Below are 27,124 nucleotides of genomic sequence, written 5' to 3'. Positions count from 1 at the left end.
ATCCGTTAGTAAATTATAGCGACGCGTAAATTCCAACGCGCGTTCTCATACGAAGGTTGAAATCTCAAAGTCAGTATCAGAGTGCGATTGCCCCTGAGAGCCTGTGCCTAGTTTCAATTTAGTCTAACTAAATTTGTATTAACTAATTTAAAAAATTCGTCAAACTAAATTTGCTTAAACTAATTTATAATTTGACTGATTTTAACAGTGCCTGTGATTGTGTTGTTATTGTGGCGTGTTTCGAATTACAGTCAAAGGGGTGAGTTTGAAAGCTTAAAAATAAAATAAAAAAATCCTAAATTCTATTAATAATGTTTATTTTTGTATCGAATCAATTAACCACACATTTTGAACTAATAGGGTAACTAAACTAAAATAAATTGGGGAAACTTAATCCTTAATATTTTTTTTATATTTCAACATATGTAAAACTTGTGAGGTAGAATAAACCAAAATCAAACATCATAAAAAAATTGGTAATCCCTGCTGGTAATAATTTTGATTTTATTAAATTTTATAAATGCATTCTTGACGTTGAAAATGTTCTATAAACTTAATAATAGAATTGAATTGTAACCTTTTTAAAAAGACACCACTGATACTCGGGGAATTATTTTAGATTTGTTTTAATATTTTAATTTATACAACTCTTAGAAAGTGTCTCACGCGCAATACTGCACACGTTACCCAACATTTGATGAAATTAAATTACGTCACAATAAACAATTACTCAAAATATAACTGTTTCGCATAATGTTAAAAAGAGGTATTATTTGTGTGCTAGAACTAAAGGAAAAAATCTAGGAATTAGTTATTATCGACAGTAAACACTGTACTACTCCCAAAAGAAAATGAAACAGAAGTTTCAGCGTTTGTTATATTAATGAAAGAAAATTATTTGTATTCTCGTTGAAATGGTAATCCACAAGTCTGCGTCACGGTTATTACGAAAGGACACACATACTGCGCAGAGGTCATAATGGGCAGAAATGCTCTGCCTTTATAAATAATTAAAACTACTTAAATATGTCTCATGTAGGGAGTGTCCCCACGGGCCATGAGATTAAAATTTAAACTGGAATTTTGACAAAAATAAATTAGCTTGGGATCAACCCTTATCCACCAATAGACTTTTCGTCATATGCGCAATTGACACCTTGTCTGACTCACGTGTTACATGGCTGACCTATTTGGATATATATAGAAACAAACATTTGAGGTCAAGATTTTTTTTAGAATATATTATATTAAGTTCAATAAAACTGAATGATTTGATTTAATATAACAATACGATATCCTCGCAATGCACTAGTACGTAGGGGATGCTAAGACAGTCAGGTGAGAAAAAAGAGCAACATTTATATACATTTACATGAAGAAAGTTTTCTGTAAAATTTTAGGGAATAAATAGTAGTTATTATATAGACATACTCTCTCAGAGTTGAGTTGAGGAACTGTCCTCAGAGCTGGATATATTTGTGACAGGTATGGGAAAACAGAGATGAATATAAGATGTTTTTTTTTAAGTAATAACATGTGTTAGTAGTTTGTATGTAAGTAAGTATATTATATTTCTTGTTTGGGATCTTCGCTGTAAAATATAACAATACCAGAAGAATAAACTTCTCTTCAACTCGACATTTGGTGACACTTTCTCTGATACGTTTATTTAATTTGCGTTCACCTGTTATCTGATTTGAAAACGCATCGACAGATTTGGATTTTTTCTTGTAAATTACTTTATCATCATCTGTTTATTTAAAGGCATGTGATGAATCGTTTATATTTATTAGAAATAAAAAATTAAATACATAAAACATTTTATGCTAAGAAACAATAAATCTTGTTTATAGTAAAGTCCAAAACAAAAATCAAAAATTCTCTTAAGCACCAGTGTCTATTGGAAATCAGAATGAGAAATTCTGCCATTAAAGGTATCTTCTCCGTAGTCTTCATTACTGAAGGTCGTACCTGTCTTGAAAAGCCTATCTATCCTCAGCTTGTCCCAGTGCATTAATGGTGTTAGTTGATATGTATTAGGTATAGACTTTTTAAAAGTCTTTATTTGCAAGGAATTTATATTTTTTTATTAAATAAAATTATACGATAATTTTAAGCTAAACGTGGCCTGGATTGAACCAAGTGAATCATTATCATTGTTATGACATGCAATAATTTTGTTATTGTTTTTTTATCCAATTTTATATTTTATGACTTTACCAACTACGTTCCTAAAATAAAACTATATGTGATTGTAATTATAATTTACTAAAACGAAAATTCTTCTTACAAATATGTTTACCACTTCTCAATAAAATTGTATGAAAAATATTCGATTATATATAACAGCTTACAAAACTTTTTTTAATGAACAAATCCTTTGTTATCAATCAACTAAATATATATACGTACAAGAATTTGTCTACGAAATAGAACAGGCTTAACTTTTCTATATTTTATGGTATAATCATATCTACCGCTCAGATCCTTAAAATATTAAACTTATTCTATATTATCTTTCTTTTTTTCGGTTCTTACCACCTTAAAACGGACACACAACAGGCAACTTATTAGCCGTTAATTTTCGTCGTAATCGTATTTGTTTTGGCTATTTTTAATTTAGATATTGTAAAATTTTCTATTTTTTATACATATGAAATACGAATACTTTGCTTTAGCTCTCGACTATAAGATATATTTGCCTTATAATTTTTCGGTACCGTTGTTCTGATCATATTATTGAGGTGGTTATTTCCATGAAAATGTTTGCCACATCAAATAAACCTGCACTAGTTCTGACGGGTAATACGACTTAAAAATAAGGGATTGGTACGAAACACAAAAAAATATTATCAGGAATTGTATCCAGGAACTGTGTACTTAGTTGGTAGGAAACCCAGTATATTAAAATTTATATACTGGGTTTCCTATTATATTATAGTACCCAGTATATTATATTAAAATTTTCTATTAATAAAAATAAAAAGTCATACATAAGGGGATGAATAACAATCACAATCAGCCTGCAAATCTCAAAATATAATTAACCGTTAAATTATTTATAAATAAAAATTAGAAGCGCTAAGCGCAGAACCCGACCGTTTGACCAATGCAATTTTTAGTACCCCTTGAACTGTGAAAAAAGTTTTTATATATAGAAAAGTGTTCAAGGTCTATGGGGTAGAAAAGAAAATGTTCCATATGTTGGTGTGTAGCTACTAAAAAGTAAAAATATCATAATCAAGGCGAAACGTAGTTAGCGGGGTCAGCTAAAACAATAACGCTTTTTCGCTTTTCTGTTTCTTTTCATTTGACAGTTCAGCGTCTTTGAGTATTAAGAGAACATACATTCAAAATAACTCAACTTTAAATAGTTAATTTTATACATTTTACTTTTGTCTACTTAAATGTATAAAATTAACTGATAAATCAATGGCGCTACAACCATTTCCTGTCTGGGCCTCAGATTTCTGTATCAGTTTCATGGTCATTTATTAATCTAATAGACAAGTAGGTGATCAGCCTTCCGTGCCTGACGCACGCCGTCGACTTTTTGGGTCTAAGGCAAGCGAGTTTCCTCACGATGTTTTCCTTCACTGTTTCGATCGAATGTTAAATGCGCATATAGAAAAGAAAGTCCATTGGTGCATAGCCGGGAATCGAACCTCAGAGATGAGAGTCGCAGGCTAAAGACCAACAAAAATTAACTATCATGACAAAAACTAAATTGAGCTACGGAGATTGTAGTTTTTGGCAATTATATAAGTTGAACTTAACACCACTAAATCTTGGTGTGTAATACTATATAATTTGGTAATATTTCGCTGAATGATATTGCACTAATACAAAAACGTGTGCGAATAGATTACGCCACGCGAGGGGAAAAGGGGCATGAGTGAATACTTTCGTTATTGTTAAAGGCCTTTATGTATCATAAAAGGTATATTATATGCACCACTACAACAGCGTACGCGTATGCACGTGTCTCTGAATACCTACTGCGCCCATATTCAAATATTTGACACATAACTATTTGGTTCTGGAAGAAAACATCTGAATTTTCGTGCTTTAGAATGACCGTAAAAACTTTTAAGTTATTTGCGTGTACGGCTATAACAGTGGTCAATGACAACTGAGTGATTCATGGTTGGTAACTTATAGATATATTCATAGGTTATTTAGTTATATTTTCAGTTTACGTTAGAGGTCAGGTTTAATCAGTGACACACTTGTCTTAACCTTTCATCGCTTAAGGTCAGTGTGTCGATGTAGTAACAGTGTCCGTGTGCCCCCTCACTCCTCCAGACGCGTTCAATGACTTACGAAATCATTTAATAAAGCCTGAGGCGTGATGTGACCTCACGTGTTCTCCACGCTGGCAAGTTTCTTCTAATTCATGGGTTTAACTAATTATTCGGTAACGTGGTGATAGATCACGTGTCACTATGACTTGCATATGTCAAAATACAATACGTTTTGATGTATTGCTTGCCCTGGGGAACAAAGTTCCGTTTCCGTAGAATAAAGACGTACTCGTGTTTTTTATAATAAAATGTGTTGCTAATATTCTGAAAAAAATTACAGTTACGTACTATTCATCACACAACGAAGTAAAAACGAGAAAACAATAGTACTAGTGCTTTACGATTTTGATCCTTGGTGCAAGCATTATAGTACCTCTGTCCTACGGTATACCAAATCTCGACTGTCTAATCTAATCTATAAAGTTTAAGGGTGCAATCAAAGTGTAACATTTTAAAATCGTGTTTGGACTTATCTAAATGTTTAACATTAAGACATAATCCATATTAATACCGGCTTTTTAAATAATAATTTTAAGCTAATTCGGCCTACACACGAATATCCGGTTTTTGGGTATCCATAAGTCTGTCACGAAAACTTAATTCTGTAATCAAATGTAGATTTTTTTATATGTAACTAGCTGACCCGGCAGACTTCGTACTGCCTCAATCGTTAAATAAAAGACCTAAACTTTTATATAAATTAATTCGGAACACACCTAAATTGCTTAGACAACAGTGAGTGATTATAATTTAATATGAACTTTATTGAATAGCAATAAAGTTCAAATTGACTCTAGAAAACGTTTGTATGGGAAATAGAAAAGGGCTGTTTTTAGGGTTTTCCCGGAAATGATTCGATTTTTCTCGCCTTTTAAACCTTTCCTAGACCTCCACGAACATTTCAAGACTAAGATAAGATAAATCCATTCAGCCGTTCTCGAGTTTTAGTGAGACTAACGAACAGCATTTCATATATATATATATAGATTATATCAATCCTAAGGAGAAGTATTTTTAACATATTTTAAGATGTCTTCATACTATTTGTTTATTAAAACGAATTCTACCCAATTTCTAACAATCTGAAAGATCAAGTCTTTAGTTTTTTATGTTTATTATCTGTGCACAGGCACATGGCTACCGTGCGCATTAAAAACTACGTTTTTAAATTCTTTAACTCATATGATCAGCTGTTATGTCGGTGAAGGTCGGATTCCGGTTAAACCACTTTCTTATCGTTGCAGATTTTTGTTTAAATTTAGATGGCTATTTGCGAAGTTTAACCGAGCGATGTACTTGTATTTTTTATGACATACATTTGTTGTTTTCAACTAACATATGTTCACTGTGGTCATCAAAACAGCGCAATGAAGTCGGCGTTTTATATAAAAATGAAGCCTCTAAGAAACAATTAGAAACAGACAGAAATGTCCATGCCCGAAATAGTACTTACCCGATGATAACAATCATCTTTTTGAGTTCATTTATATAATTATAGAACATAATTTATCTAAATTGTATCTATAATCATTATTTGTTTATCAGGAAACAAACAGATCCACTTTAATAGAAACAGAAAGAAGACAAATAAAATATAAAGTGAGATAAACAGTTTCATAGAACACTAATAAATAAACATACACGCCAGCAAACGTCAAAGCCAACAAGACAATATTTTAATCAAATATTGTGACGACAAATATCCTATTAGATATAACAGAGAAAGAAGATACAGGAAAAGTTATAGATAATAATTGTTTCTCATATGTAACAGTAGATTGAGAAAACGCAACGTCCTATTGCAAATATAAGAAATTGTTTCTTATATTTGCAATAGGACGGAAATTGAAAAAAAAGGGTGAAAATGTATAAACACCTTTTCTCAATGTCTAATAATATAGTTATATAATTGCTTTTCATAAGACATAATACAAGAATATATTCAAGAACGGAGTGTTTGTTAATGATACATTTAAAACGCATCAAACCACTCTTACAGATTGATATTATTACTATTAAGCCCCTTGGACTGAAGAACAATTTTGAATTAGGCCCGCGACCTTGACTAACCAAATAATATTCCCACATATCAACAAAAGCTAGTTTATGTTTTGTTAGTAAAAATACTTAATAACTTATCGACAATAATAAGTAGTAACAAAATATATTAAATGTATGTATGATCTCATGGTGGCTTTGAGATCGAAGTGTAAATACAAGAAACGCTACTTCACACGGACTATCAAACATGATATGATGTTTGCGTTAAATACTTGTTTACTTGTACCGTATTTACATAAAACTTTGAAGCTTGGACTAGATGCTCGACTTTGGACCATCATGGTTTGTTTTAACTAAATTTAAAACACTCTGTCAAAATCTAACAATTCTCTGCTTTAGTTAATTAGTCATTAGTAAAGGTTTTGCTGAGTACCCTTTATGTTGGCAGTATTTTCTCGCGGTATTGCGATGCTTTTATGCTGAGGAAACCAGTAAGTGTGGGGTCACCAGTACTGTCTACCAGGCACCAACAAAATTTGTAATTTTTAATTAGCGCCTGTGAACATAATCCAAGTCTTTCACGGTCTCTATGACTCTCCAGTACTCCAAATGGAACAACATTTCTGGATTGCAGGTGGATTCTGCATACTTTGATTACAGGAAGGCGTTTGACGTCATGAATAATGATATACTGCTATCGATGTTGGCCAGTAGTTAATTTACATCAAAACTAAGTAACTAAATTTATGATAATAATACCTATGTATTATTAAATCAATCTTCAATCCGGTTCAATCTTTCAAAACTGTTCTTATTTGTTAATTATATGAAAGATCGTCAGCAGTATGTAGAGTACAAAGGTTGTCAGTCGGAACCATACTACACTAAATCAGGCGTTAGTCAGGGCAGCAATCTAGGGTCATTGCAGTTTGCAGTAATGGTGAACGATTCACCATAGGTAAATAGGCATGCTAGATGCCTTCTTTTTGCAGACCTGAAATTACTCATGTCAATCTAAGAGGTGGACGACAGTGAACGCTGGTAAGATGATATAGACACATATATTAATGGAGCCCAAAAAATAAGATCCAATTAAATATTGACAAATGTGCCATGGTATTATTTAGTCGCTCCAAATTGCCTCGTCAGCATGTATACAACTTGTCAGGTGTGATACAGAAGCAGGAAACGTCAGTCAGGGACTTGGGAGTGCAAGTGGATGCCCAAATGAGTTTTCAGGATGATATAGTGGACATTTGTAAGAATGGGATTTGTGCTTCACATGTTATCAAGGTTCAGTAAAATTATAGCCATCTCAAGCTTGAAGCATTGGTAAGAAGTATGTAACGCGTCTGGAGTCCGCATGAAGAAAAATACTGCCTTATGTTGGTTACCTTTATAACAGATATTATTATCCTTTAATGTGCCCAATATTATTGTCTGAGGGATGGTGGGGTACAATAAATTGAGACTTGCAGTTAGCCTACTAGCCTCCTTCAAGAACTCGATTCCTTCCTACCTAAGGGAGTACCGACGGCGAAGGCTAAGGTTGTTTGCGATACTAAGCACCAGAACCAGTCTGTTACACAGGTTGCGTTATATACTTCATTATATTTTTCTCGCTATTATCGTATTGGTATTGATCATTTATGTATTTCTGTAAATTAATAAATAAAAGGAAACATAATCATAGTTAGAGATGAGACACTTGTATCATCACTATTTATTGCATTCCACCTATTTTTTGACCTTCCCTTCCTGCGGCCGTGTGTTTATTTCTTTTATAAGATTGTAAGGAACTACTTACGTACCCTATAATACTTTTGACGAGGGAACCATATGTCGCAGCTGGTTTCGAGAATTGATCTTACTAGTGTACGTAGTCTGAGTTTTGTTAATTGGTATTACTATAAGTTAATAAAAATCAAATTAGTATCTAGTCATTCATCCGCGTAAAAACCATTGCTATAAATTATGTCATTTGATTCTCGATCGCCGACTCTTAATGTTTATGATGAGTCAAGGCCATTAAAACTTCTATAGATTTGCCCAATTTGTGTTCATTAGCAAAATTGAAAAAATAATTGAATGGGTACAAAACGTTTAAAGAACTTTATTTCTCATTACAAAAAATTATATTTTATTTACATGAGAAACTAAATATTATGAGCGAGATACACGTCCCAATTTTAGTTCACTACATTCACTTTGACATGCATTTTTAATGCCCCCTTGAATCTGTCAAACACGCCAATATTGCGAATTTTAGATGGCAACCTATTAAACAGTTGCACACCCTCGTATCCAATCGACCTCTTCAAATAATTTGTGCGCGGCTTCGGCAAGATAAGCAAACTCGCTCGACGAGTGTTGCGTGTGGTTGTGTCCTTGATTTTCTTAAATGATAAGCCACTATGGAGAGAGCCATTTAAATTTTTTAAATTAAGATACAAGTGCTATAAACATACAGTTGTTTAATAGTCATAATTTTGGTATCTTGGTAAATTTTAATAGTCTCCGTTATCTAAATAGTGCCTTTATTAATTTATTTTGTAGTGTTTGTAAGTTTGAAATTATTTTTTTGCATGCTGTACCCCATATTTCAATTAAATATTATGTAAGGCATATGAAATTGGCGTATTTCGTACTGGCCACTTTAATCACGATGTCCTCCTCTCTGGTAAGGAATTCCAAATTCAAATTTGTACAGCTATTTATTTACTCATGTATTTGTGCTTCAATTACCGTCATTCATTTGTTTTTTTTCTGTTTGCGTCACTCATTTTACAAAATGGAAAACTTAAAGTATCGCATTATTTACGAGTACGAGTTCCGCCGTGGTCCACTAGTGCTGCGGAAACGACTCGAAGGGTGAATGATGTGTATGGCGGTCCTGTTGCAAAAAAAACACAGTTCGTTTTTGGTTCCAACGTTTTCCTTCTGGAAATTTCGACCTGCAGAACAAGCCCCGTGGACGGCCTGAGACCCAAGTTGATAATGAAGTATTGAAGGCTATTGTGGAAGCGGCTCCATCGCAAACCACGTCCGAGTTAGCTGTAGGCTGCGGTGTTAGTGATAACTGTGAGTGATAGCTGTTTTAATTCACTTGAAGCAAATTGGGAAGATTGAAAAGCTTGAAAGGTGGGTACCTCACGAATTGACTGAAGCAAACCGGCAAACGCGCGTCGACTGCTGCGTTACATTACTGAACCGGGACAATAATGAAGGTATTTTAAACCGAATCATTACCTGTGATGAAAAATGGATTCTTTACGATATTCGGAAGCGCTCAGCGCAATGGTTGGATCCTGGCCAGCCAGCCAAATCCTGCCCCAAGCGAAAATTAACCCCAAAAAAGTTACTTGTAAGCGTTTGGTGGACTAGTGCCGGTTTAGTTTCATTGCAGTTTTCTCAAATCTGGCCAGACTATTACGGCTGATGTCTATTGTCAGCAATTGCAAACCATGATGGAAAAGCTAGCGGCTAAACAACCTAGGCTGGTCAATCGCTCCAGGCCACTGCTACTTCACGACAACGCTAGACCACACACTGCACAACAGACGGCTACCAAATTAGAAGGTCTTCAATTGGAATGTCTAAGATATCCTCCGTACTCCCCGGACCTTGCTCCAACAGATTACCATTTTTTTCGAAATTTGGACAACTTCTTGCAAGGGAAAAAATTTAACTCTGATGGGGCAGTCCAAATCGCCTTCACAGATTTTATTGATTCCCGTCCGACTGGTTTTTTTAGTAAAGGGATCAATGAACTACCTATGAGATGGCAAAAGTGCATAGAAAACAATGGTTCATACTTTGATTAATTAAATATATTATATTTAAAAATATTCGACTTTTTGTTCCTCCCATACAAAACGCCAATTTCATATGTAAGGACCTAATATATGAAATGGGGCTTAACTAAAGAATTATAAATCTTTGATTTATTATTTTCCGCAATCCGTACGTCATTTGTGACGCGGAATTGCGGAATACATTTTGATATTGACCAAAATCTGCCTATAAGTGATTTCAGTTTGGCAATTGTGTGTGAAACATGAATGTTTCACTTTAAATGTGTATCTATTCTAATATATCCCAGATATTTCTCCCATTTTTTGTTAGTGATTTCAACGTCTTGAACTTTTAGCGGTTGAAAGATAGGTATGATTTTATTTTAAGCAAATATTTCCTTTTACTAAGTATAAAAGTATATTTTTGTGGTTATGGTGAGTTTTTTTGCTAAAAATAATTTTATTTGTATTAATTGGTAGTATAGTTACTAAGCTTATTAATTGCATGACGTGTTTGCCTCTAAAGGTGTGCTTTTTTGTTTTATACCAGCTGGAAGATCTTTTAACAAATTAGTTGTTTAATATTATAATATAGACTTTTATATCTTATATCGTTTTTAGGCTTTTATATAAAAATAATCACGTACAATGCATTGAAGACATAAAATAAAGATTACTACTGAAAATACAAATTTACTTTCAACAAACAGATGTTCATTGCGGTCATAGAAAAAATGGAATATTTAAAATGACCACACTATTTTAATTAGTGAATAAGTGTGTATGCTCGTGAATCTGAATTACTAAATAGTGGTAAGTAAATAAATAAAATAAAACAACAGCATGTCTTCCTCTTAATTGAGATTAAGTAGAGTTATTGAACACTTTCTCATGTTGAATGTCCTTATTAGTAAATTAGGTTAGACTTAAATTACTCATTAGTCTTAAGTTAGGCGACATCGTAATATTCCATGATGTCTTTGTGAATAGACAATGTATTAAAAAAACGAAATTAAAGGCAACGTTCAATATATTGAAAACCATATGATACGTTGTAAATAAAATAAATACAGCTTATAAATTCGTATCACGCGTGAGACATCTTCCGCGACTTGTGGGAATTCATAATGGCAAGGTAATTGTGTGCGACAGTGACGTTATACACAAACACAAAGATTTTATTGCATAACTATTTATGATGATTATATGCGAAATCGTTTAGCGGCTTCTAACTAGCATCGGTACTCTGTAACTTCCGGTAGCTATGCCGACTTTAATATTGAGTTTTATCCAAATTTTAATCCTTTAGGGTGAAATTCAGAAACAAGACTCTCGTATGTCAAAATCCAATACAGTTTGACGTATGGAAGTCAGACTTTCGTAGCACGGGTCGCGCCATATTCAACGCGCACACACCTTTATATATATATATATGACACCGTATAATTTTACTAATTAAATCAATTAATGTCAATTCACAATATTATGAGCCATCAATTGGATTCGTTATTTTAGCTCGTGGATGTGATGGACAAAAACTTGGAAAGTGTTCAAAATTTTTTTCCATTTAGAATTAATATTTTAACTTCTCTTCTAAGTCTAAAGACGCACATAAAATACAAAAAATTACGTATTTATACACACCATACCTTACATGTATGTTGATTAGTTTCGGTATGAAATAAATTAAACTATAATATTATTAACGCCCACGTATAGTATAAGAATATGCAAATAATATTTACAATAAATTTGGCCTATTGGTGTGCGTATGATTGTCGAATCTTAAGGTCGTGTGATCACTGACTATTATTTTATTCTAAGAACATACGGCCAACAAATAAATAAACGCATAGATGTTTTTATGCTAAAGAACACTGACTGAACAGGAAGCAATGACGTGTTCTCTAAGTTCGTACTTGGAGGTTATTTGTTTATTCAACCAAATAAGTTGACTTTACGGCTCACCCCATCTCGGCGAAAAAATACACACACCTATAAACAGTATTGTGTTGCGATATTGCGGGCTACTGAACTTTTTTTATGTAGTAGGAGGCAAACGGGCAGGAGGCTCTGATGTTAAGTGATACCGCCGACGATGGACATGGACACTCACATTGCCAAAAGGCTCGCAAGTGTGTTGCCGGCCTTTCAAGAATTGGTACGCTCTTTTCTTAAGTCGAATTGGTTCTAAAATATTTCACTGGGCAGCTGGTTCCACATAGTGGCGGTGCGCGGCAAAAACGGCCTTAGAAAGCGCTCACTTCTGGAACGACGGACGTCGAGGTGATACGGGTGGTATTTTGTATTTTGCCTTGACGTCCGATATTGAATCTCAGCCGCAGGTATTAGACCCGATATTAGAAGATGCAGAGTGAGCCCACATCCCTACGCAACGCCAAAGGATCGAGCCGGTCGGAGAGGGATTGGTCATCGACGATTCGAACCGCATATGTATCTAATAGTTCTTCTGGTAACATATGTGATGTTTGAGAGCAAAAATAAAAGTAAAATACCAAAATGCTTACAAGATATATATTTCTACCTCTACCTTTTGTCAAATCAACGGACAATCGAAAAGGTCAGTTGATATATGAAGTTTGTTAAGTATTTCTGTGACTGGAGATTGATTATATTGAACAGGGCCTACCATGAACTATCTCAAAAAGATCCAGTTGAGATTCCGATGAGTTTAAGTAGTTTTGAAATCGATTTTAGAAAAATTCAATCGTATTTTTTCATCTATTCTCTATAAACACATATTGAAATCGCAAGATCGAATGATAGAACGATAATTTTGCTTGTGCTTTACAATGTATGTCAAACTAGCTTCGACAGATGTTTCTGTTAAACGTTAACGCTAAATAAAATATGAAATCATTTTAAATAATTCATCAATTACAGTTCAGTTAATTTAAAGTGTGTTAAAAAGTTGTTTTATCATAAATAATTATTTGTAGAAAATAAATGCTTTTGAGCCCCACAGCAGATAACATATTCTATCATGTTTCTTCCAATATATACTTGAATCTCTTCGAATGAAGGCCTTGTGAAATATATGAAATAATAATAATACAGTGTTCCTTTAATGACAGTATGTGCCTGCTTTGACCCTGAATAACTTTTGTAGCACACAAAGGATCGATGGCGATTATTAAAACTTTATTTGTAATGGTAAACTCCAGCTATCCACCAATATTTGGCTCTCCAGGAATTTGTTATTTGACCACTATTTTTATGTCTAAATTGACCGGACTATAAAGTACTTTATTTATAACCCTCTACTCCCCTGCCATATTGTCCAGGGACTTTTTATACCACATTTTTTCCAAAAATAAAAACAATATACATTTAATTAATTCTACTAGTTCGCGAATGGCAGGCGTCGCGAAATACGCCCCGGCTGCATCGGTAATATTTTTATTTATAATATTCATGGGCGAGCCGGGGCGCAATTCCTTGCGAGACCCGCTCTTTCGGTTTTCTTTGCTTCCTTTAAATTTTTTATTTTTTTTCGCAGAACCGTTCCAGGCACGGTCTGTGCTTTATTAACATGTCCTGTAGGCCGCCACGGTCTACAGTCATCTGCATTTGTTGCTCCAGGTCGTGCCTGGACGATGCGAATATAGGGCAGTGTAGAAGCACATGTTCCACTGTTTGCTCTTCATTACTGCAGGCACATGTTGGGCTTGTCCTAATTTTAAACCTATGCAGGTAATGTGCCCTGCTCCGTGCCCTGTAAGAATTTGCGCCATCTGGGGAGTGAAATTCTCTTTTATTAATGTATACATTGCCGATAAATAATTTTGTAGTTCCAGCTGTTTCAGGTAGCGCTCGTTCCATACCTCTAGAGTCCTCTTATCAGATGTTTTAAATATGACAGGGGGCATGCGGCGTATTCTGGTTTTGATCTGAGATTTTCCGCTGCTTCTTTTGCTAATGTGTCCGCGTGTACTATAACATTATCTCCCGTAAGAAATGCAATGAATGCACAGTACAGATAGAAATGGCGGAATTTGTAGGAAGCCCTCGTCAAAAAGGGCATATTTTGAAATATAAATGTATTTAAATGTAAAGTATCTAAAATACATGGCTTGTCTTAATATTTAAATATGTCGTAGACTTTTTAATGAAATGCCGGTATCCTAACGACGGTAAGATTCATTTGCAAAAATAAATAAATCAATAAACATATGAGTACATAACGGAAAGTCATTTCGATGGGAAATGGCACTTCTTTCTCAATAAATAACGAGTTAATTATTCACAATTATATGTACTTGTATGCCGAGACAAACTGTGAACAAACTTAACACCTTATATTAAATTTGCAGAGCATATAAATGCAGTATACATAACTGTACATGTCTCAAACTATCAAAAACAAAGACTTCACTTGAATTTTTATTAATGACATTTACAAAGGGTCGCTGTTTTATTTATTTATTGGTTTATATAAATTTAATTAGAGGAAATTATATAGGGTATTAGAGCGATTCGAATCGACGACGATCAGCCACATTCCGAGCGTTGATCCCTTGTCCCTAGATGTGGAACTCTGCATTTTGGAGTGTAGAGATACGTAGTAGAGTGTTCAGAAGAGTTTCTCGGTAAAATACAATCCGTATCACCGCAACGTCCGTTTTTGGAACTATATGAAACCAGCTACCCACTGAAGTGTTTTCGAACCAATTAGATCCCAGCCCTCTTTTCTATCTTGGAAAAAGTGCCGTTACATTACGCGGCTGCATATGTGGAAGGCTGTATGACTCGCTTCCTTCCTGCTTGTAGACGATATCGGGTAAGAGAGAGGATATGGAGTAAAATGGATAAATACAACAATAAATTTTTTTTAAAAAGTTTTGTCTTTGATGGAGTGTTCCTTTATGATTTTTTTTGTATTCCGATATCTTATATTGTTTACTGAATACACGGTTCCAATAACTCGATTTGTTGTATATTTTTATCAATTCCAATTACTATGGAAAAGGTTCGCACGGTGTGGTTGTGCAAACATGTTGGCAACTCTATATGACCACCAATGACCTTGACACACTTTATTAATAAGCGGGCCAGTTATTTTATTACTAGCGATACTTCCGCCCGCGGCGTGACTTGCAAAAGGTACCTTAAGGAATACGTAATTAATTCCTTTACGTAATAATTATTAAGATTCGGTGTGATAGTTATTGGGACCATAAAAAACAGGGACATGCATCACAAAATTAAATTCTCTTTTACCTATACATCCTTTTTATTTTTTGTTTATTCTTTCTTTCTTAATACGTGTACATAGTAAAGACACTAAAGTCATGCTGTCTCGTCGTTAATGATACCCTAAGTCATAATCTACACATATCTTATTAAAAGGCTGTTAGTTTAAACTATGAAGTCTTGTGCTCGATTCTCAATTAAACACAAAACTTTAGGGGAGTTGCCCTATTTAAAAATTACAGTAAAACGATAAATCGCTAATAATTTAACGTTCCATGATTGTTTTATTAATAATATAATATCGTCTATGAGTTGAAATTAAATGCAAAGTAATTTAAAGACATGATATATTAATCTAATTAAATGTGTTATAATATTGACAAATGTTCGTGTGTTAGTCAAGATTAAAACCAATAAACCTTGTTCGCATTTTATCTACATGGAGTCTACGAACAAGCTTTGATAATGTGAATATGAACAAAGTTTGAGACTCATTATTTTTAAGCGGACAAAACGGGATAAATTTACGGAATTATATCGTAAATTAAATCGACCCAATAATCTCTAAATTACTTATAAAAACGAGTCACTTATAGAAGTCTTATCAACTAAGTTTCTATGCATAACACTAGACCAAAATCTTACTTGGAAACAAGCTTTTATTACTTATAAAATTTATTATGCCTCTTATAAGCTGTAAAATCATTTTTTTACGAATTTTTGACTCGGTATTTTAACATTACCAAGTTTATATATATCCTAGAGGTTGTTATGATTGTAAAAAAAGCATCCAAAATTATTTAAAACGTTTAAAGAATCTTGCATGTATATATTGAGGGATCCAACACTGCTGTGGGTGGCTGCATGTTCCAAAAACATTTTAAGCCATGGTTAATTATTTAATCGCTTTCCTAGAACTTCTAGATCACTGCCGTGTAATGTTTTCAATGGGAAGAACTAAAAGCAAGGGTGCCTTTATAGTTAGGGAGAGGCTTTAGATCATAAGTTTGAAAACAATGATAATTGACTTATTTTTTTTTATGGCTGACTGTGTGGATTTTTATAATTAATCAATCTGAATGTACCACTTTCTTTGCCAATAAAGGATTTGTTATTATTATTTTTATCGCAATATACAACAGGGAAACAAGACATTTTACACTTTTGATTGTTGTTTAAATTGCGGTGGTCAATTGGCGTGGAGAGGCAGACGCAACCGTCGCATTGCGTGTCGGGAAGCGGATAAGATGCCTTTCCCGTCTAAGTCGATTGTTGGTGATGCCTTGATGATTAGGTTTTTAGTGGGTATGCACAACAGCGAATCCCACATAACCCTCCCGCACTAAGCAGTCATACCGCGGCAGAGTATACGAATGCATTCTATAAGTAAAAAAACATGTAAAAATCTTATTACATGTTTTCTTAACAACAAAGACTCTTTAGAGTACTCGTTCTACGATCCTTGTTGGTCTTTATTACGAGAATAACAGTGATTATTTCTGTCAAATCATAATTAATTGTTTTCTAACAATCATTGTTAATAAATAAACGCAATGCAAAGTTTAATTGAGATTTTCCATCGCTGTATAATAACATTGCGCTGTCAGTTATTATCTCGTCATCCGTTACTTCATTGAACTAATACAAGTTTACATCATCTATTACAATGCTTTGCGAGCATTGTGTTTGGCTCCGCGAACAAATATTTAAAATAAAGGTTATTTTAATACGAAGACTATTTTTTTTAATTGGGCCTTATACAGGTGTTAATATTGTGACAATTAATAAATGTGATACTTAAACAAAAATCATTTACAAACAAAAAACATAGCCTGGATGCGTACGGGTGCTTAGCTAAGGCTTCAATCAATCCGGCATGAGCAATATTTATAAAAATATAATAATAATAGTAATCAATGACGCTACAACCTTTTTGGGTCTGGGCCTCAGATTTCCTTATCCGCTTCATGATCATTTGTTAATCTAATGAGTAAATAGGTGATCAGCCTTCTATACCTGACGCCCGCCATCGACTTTCTGGGTCTATGACAAGCCAGTTTCCTCACGACGTTTTCCTTCACCGTTCCAACGAATGTTAAATGTGCACATAGAACCTACGACCTCAGGGATGAGAGTCGCATGTCGAAGCCACTAGGGCAACACTGCTCAATTATTAAAATATATTTATTTATAATTGACTAGCAAACCATTTTGTTTCAGGTAACGTAATTCAAAATGGCGCCATCTATCGGCGTGGCGGAGTACTACGCCAACAAAACTATATTTATAACAGGCGCCACTGGTTTTATGGGAAAGGTTCTTATAGAGAAGATGCTAAGATGCTGCCCAGATGTAAAGAAAATATACTTGCTAATGCGGCCAAAGCGCGGACAAGGCACTAAGGAAAGGCTGCACGATTTTATTAATTGTAAGGTAAGTTGATAAAAGCGTAGAAATTTATTGAAAGAGCGCAATCTTTAGGAATCCTAAGGACCGACAACGCTCTCACGAGAATATTGGAAGTATAAATCTCCATGAGCGGCGGCGTAACTTAAAATCAGATAACCCAGATAAGTCGTATTAAATAAAGTGAATCAGTAACTTACGCGTCGATATGTAAACCTCATTCATATTTCTAAAGTAAGTTAAAAATTAATATCCCGGTCTAAAAAGCTAAATTTTATTATATTTTCAACTGTTGCAGGTCTTCGAGAGTTTACGAGCGACATCTCCAGATTGTTTCTCGAAGCTCCAGGTGATACCGGGTGATATATTGCAGGAGGACATTGGCATCTCTGAAGAACATCGTCAGACATTACAAGACGAAGTGCAATGCGTGTTTCATTGCGCTGCATGTGTCAGGTATAGCTCTTAAGCACTGGTTCCTTTTAAGATATCGCTTATAAGCGATAAGGCCACCCGTTATACTTAGTTTTTCCGTTTCTGTATCAAATAAACGTTTTATAGGTAGATATTTCAAACGGAACTGATACTTTTTTTATGTAATAGCAGGCAAACGGGCAAGAGGCTCACCTGATGTGAAGCGATACCGCCGCCCATGTACACTCACATTGCCAGAAGGCTCGCAAGTGCGTTGCCGGCCTTTCAAGAATTGGTTCTTTTCTTGAAGGACCCTAAGTCGAATTGGTTCGGAAATACTTCAGTGGGCAGCTGGTTCCACATAGTAGTGGTGCGTGGCAAAAACTGCCTTAGACAACGCTCAGTTGTGGAACGACGGACGTCGAGGTGATATGGATGGTATTTTGTATTTTGCCTTGACGTCCGATAATAAAATTCAGCTGCGGGTATTAGACCGAACAACTCTTCTGAACACTCTACGTGGTACCGCATTGGTAGAAGATGCAGAGAAATCCGGTAAATGCGGTAGAAGATATATTTATATATATTTTTTTTATTGCCTTCTTTTATTTGGAATTTTATTGCCAGTTCTTCACTTCCGTTCTACGCCCTAGATTTGAGAACTGGCAGTAAGTATAAACTTAGAAGCATTTAATGTATATTTCTTTGGTTTTTGACGTTCATAAGTGTACATTGTGTTGCCTATATGAATAAATGATTTTTGATTTTGACTTTTAATTTTATAAGTAGTTATAATTATTAATTATTAATAATAGGAAAACGTGAAGAGACCGTCATGTCTAAATCCAAAACTTGACGACTTGGTCCAAACATAATGCTTATCACCTACTTAAAAATAAAAATTATCAAAGAACTCTGGATTATAATTATTATAATGATCATCCATTCATCACTACCATATCATGGAAATGTTGCTTTGCGGAACCGTAGAGCCTAAATTTATTCTAAATAAGAACCTCATAACTGTTTACTTAAAAGTTAAATGCAAAGTTGTCGTGTTGATACAATATAACTTTGTACGGTTTCAGATTTGATATGTTCATTCGCGATGCTGTTAATATGAACACACTGGGCACCATGAAAGTGTTACAACTGGTGGAAGGCATTAAGAATCTAGAGGTATGTACTATTCTAACATTTTAAATAGAACCAGTATATAATACATTTCAATAAAATTTCTTTAAAGCCTCTGAAAGCACAGTTCCATATTTTTTATTAAGTAAAACATTTATCTTTTTTCGGGTTTTGAAAGTGACACGTACTGGTAGTTTCAATGCAGAAACGAAAAAAGCCCCAAGTCGGACTCTCGTGTGTCCCAAATGTATTGGACATTATATTATTTATTATCATACACATATATGCATTTTAATTCCACCTAAACATGGCAACCAGCAAATTCACGGAGTAAACAGCTGCTGCATCAAAACAAAAGCGCTATTCTACTTTTAAATTTATTTTGTAGGTGTTCGAGCATGTATCAACGTCATACTGCCGATGTGAAGTCCACACTCTGGAGGAGCGCGTGTATCCAGCGAGACATGCGCCAAAGGATGTGGTGCACACTGTGAAATGGATGGATGACGACTTACTGACATACCTACAGCCTAAGTAATTAATGACTAAATAAATCTATTTTGCGATATTTATACTTTATTATTATTCATAAACGCACTATCAGCTTACATCAGAGAGCCAAATGTTGTATTTCTTTTCTTCGAATTTATACTAAAGTGATAAAGACAAACTATTCAATAATTATATTTATAGTGTTTGGTGCCCATTACTAATCATAAATGAATTCAATAGTCCCAGTCGATTAATTGTTTTGTCACGATAATACAAAGTGAGACAAGAATGATACGAAGGAATATTTTCAATTAAAATATTAATATAAATTAGGTTTGTACGAGCCAAGACATTTTGCTCTCTCAAGCTTTCTTAGTTACGCCCCGAAAGTATAGTCAGACGTAGGCACTATCTTCAACATTGCATACGTTAATTTCATAGCAATTAACATTTGATTGTTTCGCATATTCTATTGTTGTACGCGAGTGTTTAATTACAGTCAAAATCTGTTATAACGACATCGAAGGGACTCATTTTTGGTCGTAAAAACTGATGACGTTGTTATTAAGTACCTAGTACAATAGAATTCAGCTGGTACCTTTGATTTTGTTCAATATAACCTGTATGTTGTTCTACGATGTCGTAAACGTTATAAATCTTTTGTTAGAACGGATCCGGTGCGTAGCAATACCATCCGATATTTTGAGAAGCGAAACGGAAGACGATCGAGGCATAACACATTATTATCTTTCATGTATATGGACTATTACAGACTGATCGAGCCGCAACCAAACACATACGCGTACACCAAGAACCTCACAGAGGATCTTGTTACTCAATACGAGGGCAAATTTCCAATCGTCATCGCCAGACCTTCGATTGGTAGGTATCACGACCTCCTTGGGTAATATTTATCATGTCTATTGATAGGTTGTGAACTGTAAAATGTAAAGACAGTTGTAGGTTCCTAAGAGTTGTGCATTATTTTAATGAAAAATTATTCTGGCAATATATATTAGTTCTAAATATAATATATTTTTCTCAACTTATAAAGTCGATTGTATTTAAGGAAAATAATCCTAATTCGCTTTAGAAAATCTACTTAATACATAACTAATTTAGCTACTAAGGCATGATATATTGGTTATAAGTAAACAAACTATATTTTTTCCATTTACTAATTTAAGTCAAACGTTTAGTGTATTAATATTTTTTTATGTCTATGTAAAGTTCTAAATAGTTGACTTTTGTAAATGATTAAATTAAACATTTATTCATTATTATAGTAATGGCTGCCTTAAAGGAACCTATACCGGGATGGGTGGACAACATGAATGGACCAACTGGGTTGCTTGTTGGAGCTGGCAAAGGTATGTAGTGAAGTTATGGCTTCTGCCTTATTGTATAAAGTGGAACTGCGCTAATATCCCAAATATAATTCCAGAATTATAATTAATTGAAATTCTTATTGTTACATGTAATTGTTATCAATGTAATTATAAAATCCATAAAATAAAAGGCTTTTTAAAACATTAAAAATCTTAGTATTTAGGCCCGCAGCAGTGTTGGCCTCAGCGTGGGAGTCTTATCCTTGAGGTCGTAGTTTCGATCCCAGGCACCAATGGACTTTCTGTCTTTGGCATTTAACATTCGCTCGAACGGTTAAGGAAAACATTGTGAGGCTTGCCTTTGAACGAAAAAGTCGACATTGTGTGTCAAGCACAGGAGGCTGATATTTGCTTTTCTGACTTTTTTTTTAATTTTCAGGTGTGATCCGTACAATGCATTGTAACGATAGCTACCAAGCGGACGTGATGCCTGTGGACATGGCTGTCAATGCTTGTCTGGTGCTTGCCTACCTCACCGCATTAGATAGGTATGACATTTATGCTCTGAATTTATTTACATAAATATATACATTATTAAGATATTTAAGAAAAAATAAATATAATATTTTATACAAACATTAATAATATTGAATACATAACATACACCAGTGTTACACAACGTGGCGTCCACGCCCCACAGGGATTTTTATTTAATTTTTAAGGGTTTGAAAATCATTTGGAATTTAAATTTCAGGTTTTCCTTACATAAGGTATGTTTTGAAAAATGTGTTACTGTGTTTTGTTGGCAATTTCCTAGTAATTCCTAAAACCCTTAAGTTTCTTAAGTGAACAATTCAATATTAAAAATTACATTACGAAAACACTGAGATACACAATATCGCTACTGTGAACTCACTAACTCACTATGTCGATAGTGAAACGGCATTCAGAAGGCGCAACATTTTTGTCAACGACGTATCTGTGCAACAAATATTACTGACCGTTTCAACTAAAATACTGGTCTAATTTTTTTTTAATATTTTAACCTAATTTGACAGAAAGATACGAAAGAGTTAAAGAAATATAAGACTGATTTATTTTTTATGAAGGAGATACAAGTTAAGAAGATAAACATTGATTCAATTTCAATAATATTTATAACATAATTCGTTATTAGTAGAATATTCAGCTCCAGTCAGACCGTTATTAATGCGACATTAAACACCCAAGGCAAAGCTTTAAAACTTTATTATAATATCATTATATCGATAATTTTAGACCAAAGGAGGTGCGAGTCTGTAATGTAACACAGTCTGGAGTCAATCCCATCACTTGGGGACAAGCCCTGGATTTAGGTAAAATGTTATTGCAATATTAAAAAAAAAACTGTAGATATTTAAATTATGACCATAGACAATATGGCATATAATCTGTAAATTTAATTGCCGGTTTTATTGTCAATTGTTTTAGAGATTGCTCAACGGAACTAATGCAATGGGACCATTAAGATTTTGACTGGTAATGCATTAAGAAGCATTAGAATAGCAGAAGCAATATCAATATTTAACATAATTCTTATATTTTCTTTTGGTTTTCCACGTGTTTATTCAACAAAACCTCAATAGTAACCTAAATACCAATCATATATCTGCATAGTAAGATTATTTGTTGGGTATTTGTTTTACAATTCTTTATATTAGATTTTACATAGTTTTGCCTTATTCGGTGAGTACACTCCGGATCTTTTTATAAAAGTGTTGACGGGTTATAACAAAATTCTTTTCCATAGGTCGGATTCACGTCCACGAATTTCCATTCTCTCTATGCTTATGGTACCCTGGAGGATCAGCGAAAAGTTCTCGCGCGCATCACACGGCTGCTCTTCTGCTCACGCATATGTTGCCCGCTTATCTTGTGGACCTGCTCATGTTCCTTATGGGACAGAAAACTTTGTGAGTTACAACATCTCTAATTTCGAAACGTTCTTTCACACACACATTTCTTTAAAAAGTTCCATCATTAGTGACTTTCAAACTATAATAACCGACATGGAGGTTCCTACGCACTATATTTAAGATACATTCTCGGTATTACTTTAAATACTAACCTATTGAATCTTTGTGTGTTAATAAACATGTAAAAACGTGTACAATTTGTCTGTTATTTATTTTAAAACGATACCTACATCGAACTTCCATACACAACAACATACAAATACAGAAACCGGTATCGCTGTCGATATTGGAAGTTACAACGTAAGAGCGCTAGTCAAGTTAACCTGTACACAACGACTTTTCGTTTATATTAACAAATATCCACAATACCAAATTTGTTCACATGTGTTTTTGAGAAATCTTCCATAAAAGATTATACGTGTTTCGTGTATATGCCGCAACTTAATAAGCCATACAATTAACAGCCTAGCCTTTTAACTAAACAGCGCCGTTGAAGTAGCAGCCTGAAAGATATTCAGCCAGTTGATCTAACAGCTATCCAAATAATGTGGATTGATGATGTTTTATTACTGATATGTTAATTGAAAGGCTTATTAAGCTAGCTGCGACATATATACGTATACAGTTATTAAAATCGTCAAGAACATTGTTGTAAAAATATATGTTTTTTCAGCATGGTAAAGATTCAGAAACGCGTGAACTACGGTCTTGAAGTACTTCAGTATTATACTACCAAGGAATGGTTCTTCGACAATGAATTATACCGTTCCCTACCTAACCTCATCTCGGAGAACGATAGAAAAATCTTCTATACAGATCTTAGGGTAAGATATGTTAATATAAAACAATTATGTTCAGGAATTTATTACTCTAACCAGCCTTTATCTAAAGACTAGTTGTACTCCGTTTTTTGCGCATCAGTTCCGCCTTGCACGTCATAATTGGTCGCGTAGGAATTGATTATTATCATATAACCAACCCCTAAGATGTTAATTTAATTAGAATTTCGCATATGTGTAACGTTTTTAGTAAGTCAACTTTTAAACGTAGACATTTATTTAATGATCCATGATGTTTTTAGACGATTTCACGAGTAACAATTCCAATATAGTATCTAAGTATATGGAGGAAGGATGTTGTACCACTTCCTTCGACCTAAAAACAGGATCCTCCACCAGTCTAGCTTTCAGCTTGCAAACAAACTCTTTATCTTTATTATATTGTGAGTAATCTATAGCGTCAATTTGGCCTATTAATTCCAGTCTATAAATTAATTATTTCAATTCCTGCTGTAACAAATAAATATCCAATATTTATCATTAGATACTCTTTTTCTTCTGGACCTATAAAGTAACATTACCAAAATAATTACGACAGAAAGTCGCTATAAGTTTAAAGTCTGTATTAATCATTATCTATCTGGCTTCGACATACACAAGATGTTACACATAGAAAATTACGATTTCTCAAAAATATTTTAAAGGTTTGTTTGTTGTTATAGATAGTTGAATGGAGCTCCTACATCCGTAACTACATTAAGGGTGCGCGTGAGTTTTGCTGTAAAGAGGATCCCAGCACGCTGCCAGCTGCGCGTCGCCGACACACACAGTAATTTTATTTTCTATTTTGTTATATGTCTATCACACTCATTAATCTGTGATCACTTTATATTTGAGCATCATAATCTATACTCAATCCCCGTATCTATTATTATTTATGCGGTATGGGCATCTAGCGTAAGATCAGCCTTTCGTACTTTTTAAACCGGAACCTTTGGAGTAAATACATTAAATCCACACCACGGTATTAATATGTTAATCTTACAAAATATATTACCATACATAAAAATCTGTCGAATTGCAGTCCTCCTAAAAATGTCCCACTCTAAAAAAAACTTTTAAGTTTCCTCGGTTGTGATGATATTTATACCTACCACGTGAAATCTTTACAACTGCACTGTCGTTTCCTCTTTTATAATTTATTATTGTCTATTTCAGATTGTTTTACTTGGACCTACTTATGCAGACTATTGTCTACGGGTTACTAGCTTACTTCTTCTACTATTACGTCATACGGATTTTCTGCTAGTCAATTTCATCATCAGTCATCGGATCACCAAGCATTTGACTATCAAATATAATGCCATAGACTAAAGATCATTTATGTAGAGTTGCCATTCAACAAATATCTTACCTGTTAAGGGTCACAATGTCTTACATTATCGATAAGAAATATGATCAAAGATAGAACAAAGATGAAAATGAATACTTTAACGATTATATATGTGGCACACACAATTTTAGATTGTGCCACATATACCTATAAAATTCAGACACTGGTTCGATACCAGAACGTATATATTTTTATGATATCTGATTACATTTAAACTATGACGGCCAAAGTTTGCATATATTATGGGTGTTTTCTGTTATATGGTTCTACATTAAAATAAAACAAATCCATTGGCTATAAATTAGTAATACAAATAAACTAAATAGCTTTTATCTAGTTCAACAACCTTAATAATATGTTTGTAATTTTAATGCTTACAAGTACCTGTATTTAAAATCTTACACACTCTATTCAAACTGCATAAACGTTAGATTTGTAAATTCCCATGTAATGAAATGCATTTATATTTTAAGCTGGGCCTTCTCATACTTTAAATATGTTTAATGTTACCTATTGACATTAGTTTTATATGTATTTAGTAGTAGCTATTATTAGATTTTATTGTTATTGGACAGGTTAATTGTAGATACCTATAGAAATAAATGGTTACAATTGTGATAGATGATTGTAATTTCCATATCACTTTACCTTAATAACAGCCGAAGAGAGAAGACGATTTATTAAAATATACTCTTTATAATGCTATGTACAATATTTTCATTTACCTCATTTATAAGTTACCATATAATAATAAAATTAATTGTTTTATTATTGTGTAATAAATGTTTAGATTTATAAATGTAGTTTTATTAATTATGATTTTAGTAGATTACTCGTTGATCGTTCAGTGTCAAGCACATCGAGGGGTCTCAGATCACACGAAACGACACTTGTAATCATTAGCATTCAGTGCGTATCAAGATTGCTGTCGATGTACAGATACCGGCAAACTTCTTGCGCATTAAACAAGGGAGTGGGGGAAAATTTGCGCATCGTAGATATACGCGCAAAAGTGTCTATTTTATTTAACTGAATAATGCTTTTTACGTAGATAACTTTTAAAAATAGTTAGTTTAATTTTTGTAGATTGTTAGTGTATTTCAGATATTATTGTGAGTTGTTAAATATAATTTCTTCTACCTTCTGAAATATGATAACAAGAATTGAAAACCGGCCAAGTGCGATTAAGCCATACCAGGAAAAAAATTAAAAAATATATTTATTTATGTATTTATTAATAATACAGCCCAGCCTATATATGTCCCTCTGCTAGGAACAGGCTTCCTTTCAGAACAAGAGGACTTGGGCCATAGTCCCCACAAGGGCCCAGTGCGGATTCGGAATTTCATACGCACCATTGAATTGCTTCGCAGGTTGGTGCAGCTTTCCTCATGAGCTTTTCCTTCACTGCCAAGCTCAACTAAATTACAAATGTTATTAATAATGATTGTGTAAAAAATATTTAAATTATTTAATCATCATCTAAAAAAGATATTCCTTCCATGAGATCATTAGCAGAGCTAGTGCTTGGTCTAGGTACAGGGGAGATCGAGTTATCATGATGCTCATCATTATCACTGTCTTTATCATCATCCTTGGACTCACTATTATCGTTAGCATAAATAAGGGTCAGTAACTAAATCTACCACATGATCACTATTCATGCACACCAGTGTACTTAGAAGGCCAAGGAACGTGGACGCAGCGCGGGACACAACTGATTTACCAATCACGCGATCGACTTGCCACCCACCCGCCGCCGATCACCACCGCTCTTCCCTTAACACTATTGCGACCTCAAACTCTCTGAGGGTTCTCCTTTCACACTGAATGCATTATCTAGAAAGAAATATTTAAAAAAACATATAGTTATGTCTATGGTTTTTACAACCGTATACTTAGTGTCTATG

At 33.9% G+C, this 27,124-nt stretch overlaps 1 protein-coding gene across 1 annotated transcript; it reads left to right on the top strand.

Annotated features, from left to right (window-relative positions):
• Window positions 1-91: 91 nt before the first annotated feature.
• LOC123717265 (putative fatty acyl-CoA reductase CG5065) lies at window positions 92-25,939 on the top strand. The gene is made up of 13 exons (XM_045673167.1): window positions 92-259; window positions 17,534-17,746; window positions 18,018-18,175; window positions 19,222-19,312; window positions 19,656-19,801; window positions 20,532-20,641; window positions 21,046-21,129; window positions 21,527-21,635; window positions 22,366-22,442; window positions 22,877-23,039; window positions 23,716-23,866; window positions 24,544-24,650; window positions 25,040-25,939. The coding sequence occupies exons 2-13, from the start codon at window positions 17,549-17,551 to the stop codon at window positions 25,128-25,130; spliced, it is 1,485 nt and encodes a 494-aa protein (XP_045529123.1). The 5' UTR covers window positions 92-259; window positions 17,534-17,548; the 3' UTR covers window positions 25,131-25,939.
• Window positions 25,940-27,124: the final 1,185 nt, after the last annotated feature.

The sequence above is a fragment of the Pieris brassicae genome, chromosome 12, assembly GCF_905147105.1.
Source record: "Pieris brassicae chromosome 12, ilPieBrab1.1, whole genome shotgun sequence".
Classification (NCBI taxonomy): Eukaryota; Metazoa; Arthropoda; class Insecta; order Lepidoptera; family Pieridae; genus Pieris; species Pieris brassicae.
This window is presented reverse-complemented; position numbering and strand designations above follow the sequence as displayed.

Coding starts and splice junctions, on each gene's coding strand:
- LOC123717265 (XM_045673167.1), top strand. CDS start 17,549: ATGGCGCCATCTATCGGCGTGGCGGAGTACTACGCCAACAAAACTATA. Junction 17,747..18,017: donor ACGATTTTATTAATTGTAAG/GTAAGTTGATAA, acceptor CAACTGTTGCAG/GTCTTCGAGAGTTTACGAGC. Junction 21,130..21,526: donor GCTTGTTGGAGCTGGCAAAG/GTATGTAGTGAA, acceptor TTTAATTTTCAG/GTGTGATCCGTACAATGCAT.